At 40.1% G+C, this 7,539-nt stretch overlaps 2 protein-coding genes across 2 annotated transcripts in view; one reads left to right on the forward strand and one right to left on the reverse strand.

Annotated features, from left to right (window-relative positions):
• Window positions 1–7,539, reverse strand: part of LOC110443556 — a 24,030-nt gene that overhangs the window by 14,866 nt on the left and 1,625 nt on the right. The window lies entirely within an intron of this gene.
• LOC110443562 lies at window positions 811–4,673 on the forward strand. Its single transcript, XM_021487843.1, has 2 exons — window positions 811–1,055; window positions 2,883–4,673. The coding sequence occupies exons 1-2, from the start codon at window positions 1,041–1,043 to the stop codon at window positions 4,119–4,121; spliced, it is 1,254 nt and encodes a 417-aa protein (XP_021343518.1). The 5' UTR covers window positions 811–1,040; the 3' UTR covers window positions 4,122–4,673.

A 7,539-nucleotide genomic window follows, 5' to 3' on the forward strand; every position in this document is an offset into this window, starting at 1 on the left:
AAAAATCTTATAACGAATTCGCGGGCGCGCAAAAACCTCCGAGGACACTCATTCTTCCCAAATATGCATTTTTATCGACGTATTTCGGTACTTTGTACTGTTACGATCGGCCTTAAATTTTGCACACACCTAGATATATGAACAATATTTAGGAATCAGAAAAAAAAGTGCAAAAAATCTTATAACGAATTCGCGGGCGCGCAAAAACCTCCGAGGACACTCATTCTTCCCAAATATGCATTTTTATCGACGTATTTCGGTACTTTGTACTGTTACGATCGGCCTTAAATTTTGCACACACCTAGATATATGAACAATATTTAGGAATCAGAAAAAAAAGTGCAAAAAATCTTATAACGAATTCGCGGGCGCGCAAAAACCTCCGAGGACACTCATTCTTCCCAAATATGCATTTTTATCGACGTATTTCTGTACTTTGTACTGTTACGATCGACCTTAAATTTTGCACACACCTAGATATATGAACAATATTTAGGAATCAGAAAAAAAAGTGAAATAAATCTTATAACGAATTCGCGGGCGCGCAAAAACCTCCGAGGACACTCATTACTCGGAGGACACTCATTAGGGTGACCGAGATCCGCCATTTTTAAAAAGCGCAGAAAAATCTACAAAACGAAGAAAAGAAAATACCATTGTTGAAAAGACTTACAAATCTTCATAAACTACGGATTAAGTAGGTGAGTGACTATATTGTCATTTGTTTTTGATCGGGGGATCAAATCAAGTCGTCACTGTCAGCTAGGCTATATATAGCATTCTGTATTGTGCTGATCACGCGGCTTTGTTTGTAAACAAAACACTTGAATTTAAGACGAACATTTGGTGGTCCATTAAGCGTCTAGTGAACATGGCGGATGCAGGCAGGGATGTTGTTGTGCTGGGACATAGCTTAGTGAAACGTTTAGAAAAGTACATCAAGGAAGGGAATCGAAATAATATGAGTTTATCGAGTTCATTTTCATGGCGTGTCGGGAGCCAAAGTGGGGAGGATTCGTGCAGATCTACATAAGGTTTTTATGATACATAAACAGGTCAGTGTTTGTGTTTTACAAGTAGGAGGTAACGATATCAGCAGCCCGACAGCAAGTGTAGACGGAGTTGTCGATTCTATTAAAAACATTGTGCGGTTGTTGTTGTCGAAATACCACGTACAGCATGTTTGTGTCAGCAAGCTATTTCGCAGGGGGAAAACTCGACCTCATAAAGATGACGTTTCATTAGCAGTGTATAACGAAAGGGTTGCTCTTGCAAACGAACTTTTGCTAACCAGGTTAGATATTCCTCGGGTGACAGTTTGGGACCACAGTAGGGAGATCTGGGACGTGTGTCAGTTGTATTTGGACGATGGTGTTCATTTCGCAGAAATGAAACCATATTACCGCTCACTCCGGGGATGTATCATCAGGGCATTGAGTTTGATTTAAATAAGAACGTGACATCGGGCGATAGCAGTACGTCTTGATTACCCCAGGGCAAGATGAAGACTTTATACGATATAAAAAACTTACTGAAGTCTGTTTTATTTCTAACGGTTATCTCCCTTTGAACGAGGCAGTGATTAATCAATTTCTTCTATATACTGTATAGATTATAGTACTGGGTATATCTATATGGAATGTGTGTATTTGGTAGTATGGGGCACTTGTCAATATTGCCTTGTGCATATACGCCATTATCTGTTAATTACAGAGGTGTAACATTGACATTTGGCTTCAGTACTATATATAGAAATAGACATACATATGATTATATGAAATAACCAGAGTTGTGCTCTCTATCAAATACTTAGTTAAATGCTAAGACAATTTTGGTTGGCAATAACAGTAGTTGTCTCAAAAGTCATTATATTAGAAATTTATTAAAGGCAGGGCCATTTGTGGTTGATAATACCTAAAGTTGCCTCCAGATACACTATATCAGGATTATTAGAGTCATTTAAAGTTGACAGTACCAAAAGTTGCCTATATAATTAGGTCATTGAAGGTAGGCGGTACATTGTTGCCTATATATCCAATACACCAAACTTCTTCAAGGCATTTGAGGTTGGCAGTACCCATTGTTGCCGGAAATATCAATTACAATATATCAGAAGGATTATTATGACATTTGAGGTTTACAGTACCCGTTGTTGCCTATAGATTGAATATACAATATATATCAACATTCTTAAGGGCATTTGAGGTTCCCAGTAACCCAAAGTTGCCTTTATATACATCATAATTCTGCATGGCATTTGAGGTTGACGATACCCGTAGTTGCATAAATTTACAAAATGTCAGAATTCTTAAGGGCATTTAAGGTTAACAGTAACCCGTAGTTGCCTATATTTACAAAACATCAGTATTCTACAGGGCATTTGAGGTTGACGGTACCCGTAGTTGCCTTTATATACAATATATCATAATTCTGCAGGGCATTTGAGGTTGACAATACCTGTAGTTGCCTACATTTACAAACATCAGTAGTCTTCAGAGCATTTCAGGTTGACAGTACCTGTAGTTGCTTTTAATTTGTAAACAATACATCAGAATTCTTCAGGGCATTTTATCATGAGGTGGACAATACCCATAGTTTTCTACATGTCCAATATATCAGAATTCTTAAAGGCTTTTGAGGTTAATATCAGAACCATTGAGAAATGAAGCTAACAGTATAACCAAACTTTTAACAAATATAGGAACATTAAAGAGCCTATGGGTAAGTACTCTCTGTTGATTTTCAATGATTAATGTTAGGGCATTTAAGGCCTTAAGGATGTTGGGTTAAATAAAACAAGTTAAAATGAATACATGAAATATTTCTGATGTATTTTTGGTATCACAGATATTTGCTCTCCTTTTACTTCATATGCACCTTAGGTTTCCAACATCATGCCGCCAAAAAGAAAGGCTGCAGAGGCTAATAACCTAGTGGGGAACAGGAGCAAAACAAGGAAAAGACTCCCAGCCACAACAAACAGAAATCTATCAGGAGAAGATGGAGCAGTGGCTGATGCAGAGGGCGTACCTGTGCTTAGCATGACACCTTCTCACATGCAAAACCTCATCAAACAGGCCTATGAACGAGGCTTGCAGGAAGCTCGGGCTCAGGCAGGGAGTACCACTATTGGTGACTCATCAGTGGCCACAGAAATTGTTGTGGATAGCGGCACTACATCAGTCAGTGGACTTCAATCTGCACCCTGTCATCCGGAACCTGTCATCAGTGATGAGATTGGTGGGTCCTCGTCCACTATGTTTTTACCCAATTCACAAACAATTCCAGCCAATTGTGTTGTCAGGTCATGTGAGGGTGTTGAGGTCTCATCATCATCCACAGGCAATGACCAATTTCACTCGGCGTCAATTCCATTGATGGATTTGGTCTCAGACAAAGTGAAGGAAAGAATATGGGCCAACAAATTTGTTGACCTGGCTTCCATCACAGACAAGAACCAATCCAGTTTTGAAATGGTGCTGAAAGGGGATGATGATGAGTCGCCATCCCTACACTGGTGTAAGAAAGAGCCTTCCAAAAAGAAACTGTCAAGAGAGACATGGAAAAATAAATTCACCATTTTCACAGCTGTGTACTGTAAGAAGTACCCTGATGCAATCGAACAGTTGCTAAAATATTCATCCGTTATCAGGGACCTTGCACTCAAGCAGGCTGATTGGGTATACTATGACACCATGTTTCGGGACCTCCGTTGCCACAGGGAAATGGCATGGGATCTGATTCATATGGAACTGTGGCATGAGGCTATTTCTCGCCGCCAACAATCCTCACATACCTCTTCTCAAGCATCTCTTCAGAGCAAACTTCCAAATACAGGGAAAGGCCCTTGTTGGAAATTTATGAGAGGGGTACACTGTGGAGGTTGTAAGTACTCACATAAATGTGGTACTTGTGGGGCGAGACATGCGGCAAAGGACTGTCCTATGCTGGGTTCCATATTCCACAACTCGGACAGCTCTGCCATGCCTTTTGCGCCAAATTCTTTTCGTGGCTTTAGAGCTGGTGGGCGACCGACAGGCAGATATCAGTCCGGTCGAGGACGGTACCAATCTTTCAGGGGAAACAGGGGCTCATACCCACGACATAGTGTCGCCCGTTAACCCAGATACACTGGCTCAACTACTGCTAGGATATGACCCAGATAAAACTAAGTTTTTAGTAAATGACTTTACTAATGGTTTTCATATTCACTTTGAAGGCGACACTTCTGGTAGATCCTGCAACAATCTCAAGTCTGCGATCGAAATGCCAGATATTATCGACAAAAAATTAAAAGCAGAATTGGATGCTGGTAGAATTGCTGGCCCTTTCAATGATAAGCCTTTTAAAAAATAATCATGCTAGTCCATTAGATGTTGTTCCTTAAAAAGAGCCTGGTAAATTCCGTTTAATTCATCACCTGAGTCACCCAAAAGGGTTTTCGATCAATGATGGGATAGCAGACGCAAATGCTTCAGTGCATTATTCAACAATAACTGATGCAATCCCATTTTTAAAATCCTTACACGAACCATATATGGCTAAAACAGACATTGAATCAGCATTTCGAATAGTTCCAATTCACCCTAGTCAACGCTACCTGCTTGGTTTCAAGTGGAAAGACAAATTTTATTTTGACAAATGTTTACGTATGGGTTTAGCAGAAAGTTGCAGGATCTTTGAAGAATTTAGTACGCACTTGAGTGGGCAGCATATAGCAAACTTTGGGCAACAGCGGTAGTTCATGTACTTTTTTGTTTATTGAAGAAAATGCTGCAGCATGTAGCCTGATTCTCTCTGATTTCAAAAAGATGTGTTCTAGTATTGGGGTTCCTTTGGCGAGGGAAAAAACATTTGGTCCTGACCAAGTCATGCCTTTCTAAGGCATTACTTTGGATGCCAAAAAAATGGAGGCAAGGCTACCAGTAGACAAATTAAAACACTGTCAGGAATTATGTAGGGCATATAAAACAAGACAAAGGGTCGTCCTTAGAGATCTGCAATCATTGATTGGTACACTGCAGTTTGCAACATCTGTAGTATTACCAGGGCGGGCCTTTTTACGCAGACTTATTGATCTTACAATCAACATTAAAAAAACATATCACAAAATACGTCTTTCATCAGCTATCAGAGCAGACCTCTCAACATGGGAGTCCTTTTTAGACGAATTTAATGGGTGCAGCTTCTTTTTGAATGATCACTGGGTGACATCCCAAACACTGAAGTTGTATACAGATTCCTCATCAACCATTGGTTTTGGGGCAGTTTTTCAGAATTCATGGTTTTGTGGTCAGTGGGACAATGAAGCAAAAAAGCACCATATAACTGCTTTAGAACTTTATCCTATTCTTGCAGCATTGTACGCTTGGGGACATAAATTTAGAAACCAGGCCTTGTGGTTATGTACTGATAATCTAGCTTTAGTTTATATCATAAATAAACAAACGTCACGAGACAAAGTCATCATGAAAATGATTCGCCCATTAGTACTGTATTGTCTTCATAATAACATACTGATTAGGGCAACTCACATTGAAGGGGTCAAAAATGTTTTAGCTGATGCCTTGTCTCGTTTACAGATAAAGCGATTCAGAGTGTTGCTAACCACTGCGGACCGATCGCCCACTCAGGTGCCACCTCAAGTCAATCAGGACCTGTTTTTCAAACATTGAATGTACTTCTGAATGCATCACTCTCTCCTGTGTCCCAAAAAATTGTATAATAGATCTTTGCAGCTTTTCTCAGAATTTTGTTCTAATTATTTGCGAATGGCTGTCCTGTTACCAGTCAATCACACTATTGTAGCATTATATGTCGCTCATGCACATAATTTGTAATTTGCCAATAGCACCATAGCCTCACATCTGTCAGCTATCGCATATTGGCACAGCCTACATGGGTTTGCTGACCCAACAAAGTCATTTTTAGTCAGAAAAGCAATCCGTGGAGCAGCCAGTCTAGACCTCACATATGATATCAGGTTACCAATCACATTGCCAATCTTAGAGCGTTTATGCTCTGCAGTCCCGACAATTCTGAACAATGTTGTCCAACAAAATTTGGTTGTGGCTGTGTTTACTGTAGCCTTCTACAGCTTAGCACGCATTGGGGAACTGCTAGGACATTGTTCTCTGGGTACATCTCCAAAGAAAGTAGTACAGTTAGATGATGTCACTTTTGAGGCAGATGGTGCTGTTCTAAAACGTATGCATATTACTTATAGGGAGTTCAAACATAACATTTCAGGGAAACCTCATGTGATACCTGTTGAGACGAACACTACAAGTAACACATGTCCAGTTACATCCTTGTACAATTACATAAAAGGTGCCTCCTATGCGGCAGCCAAAGGCTTCACAGATGCACAAATTAGGTTATTAGGTCGCTGGAAGACAGATGCATTCAAGAGGTACATACGCTCTCCTTCGTTATAAGTAGAACTTCAGAACACTGTCATGATGAGTTTGATTATGCTTGGCCACATGTTATAGTAACACAATAGTAGCGGGACGCTCGTGTTAGGTGGTCTTGGAAGCATCAGTAAGGTTGACCAGCCACAAGGACCTGTAAGTGATACACAATAGTAGCGGGACGCTCGTGTTTCAGTGGCGGGCAACTTGATGAGGTTAACAAGTATGCAGTCACATCTAGTTCGAATAAGCACATCTGTAGCGGAACGCTCAGGTTATGTGGACAATGAACTATTTTATAGGTTGTCCAGCCACAAGGACTTGTATGCAATAGCAGTGGGATGCTTATGTTTCAGTGGCTGGCAACTACTACTATAAATACAAGTGATAAAAATATGAGGAAGGCTTGTAGCGGTACGCTCCCTTTCCTACATTGTTTCATGGCTATATCTTTTGAAAGATAGAAATGTGTTTCACTGTTTTGTTGTGATGTTTTATAAATTGTTCAAAGTGATTATGATGATTTTATGTAGGTAGAAAACATGCAGCTCGGGTGGCGGCGTCATCACTGGCTTGTCTGGCTTGTGATGCCTTATGGCGGTTTTAATTGGCCGCACCTTTACAAAAAGGTAATTCATTTCGAATATAAAAGTCAAAAGAAAACAAAAATTAGGAAAGAGAAATCATTTCAAAAAATAATCAAAAGAAGAAATACAAAACAAATAATTTAATAAATTCGGCGGCCCAGTTTTTTGGGTGAGCCATTTACGCCAAACCCAGGTCTTTGTGTTATGATTTTGTAAACAGAGCGTTGCTGCATGTTTCGTAGTTAAAAGGAGTTAACATCTCATAGCTGCTTTGGAGGAACTTGGGAAAACATGAAGAACAAAAATTAAAAGTATATTTATATACGATTTTTTGGACAACAAAATGTTTTCATTTAATAATATTCCTTCGGGGACCCCACAGTTGGGTTCCCCTTGTGGGCCCCCTGCTTCAGAAAGAAAGGGGGGATTCCCATTGGTTGAAAGGTCAAAGGCGAAAGGGCCCCCTGGCTCCTTGCACGCTGACCCCAATCATTAACCCCACAGCCTTTAGATCCGCCATTTTTAAAAAGCGCAGAAAA

Source organism: Mizuhopecten yessoensis, unplaced genomic scaffold, assembly GCF_002113885.1.
Source record: "Mizuhopecten yessoensis strain PY_sf001 unplaced genomic scaffold, ASM211388v2 scaffold716351, whole genome shotgun sequence".
Taxonomy (NCBI): Eukaryota; Metazoa; Mollusca; class Bivalvia; order Pectinida; family Pectinidae; genus Mizuhopecten; species Mizuhopecten yessoensis.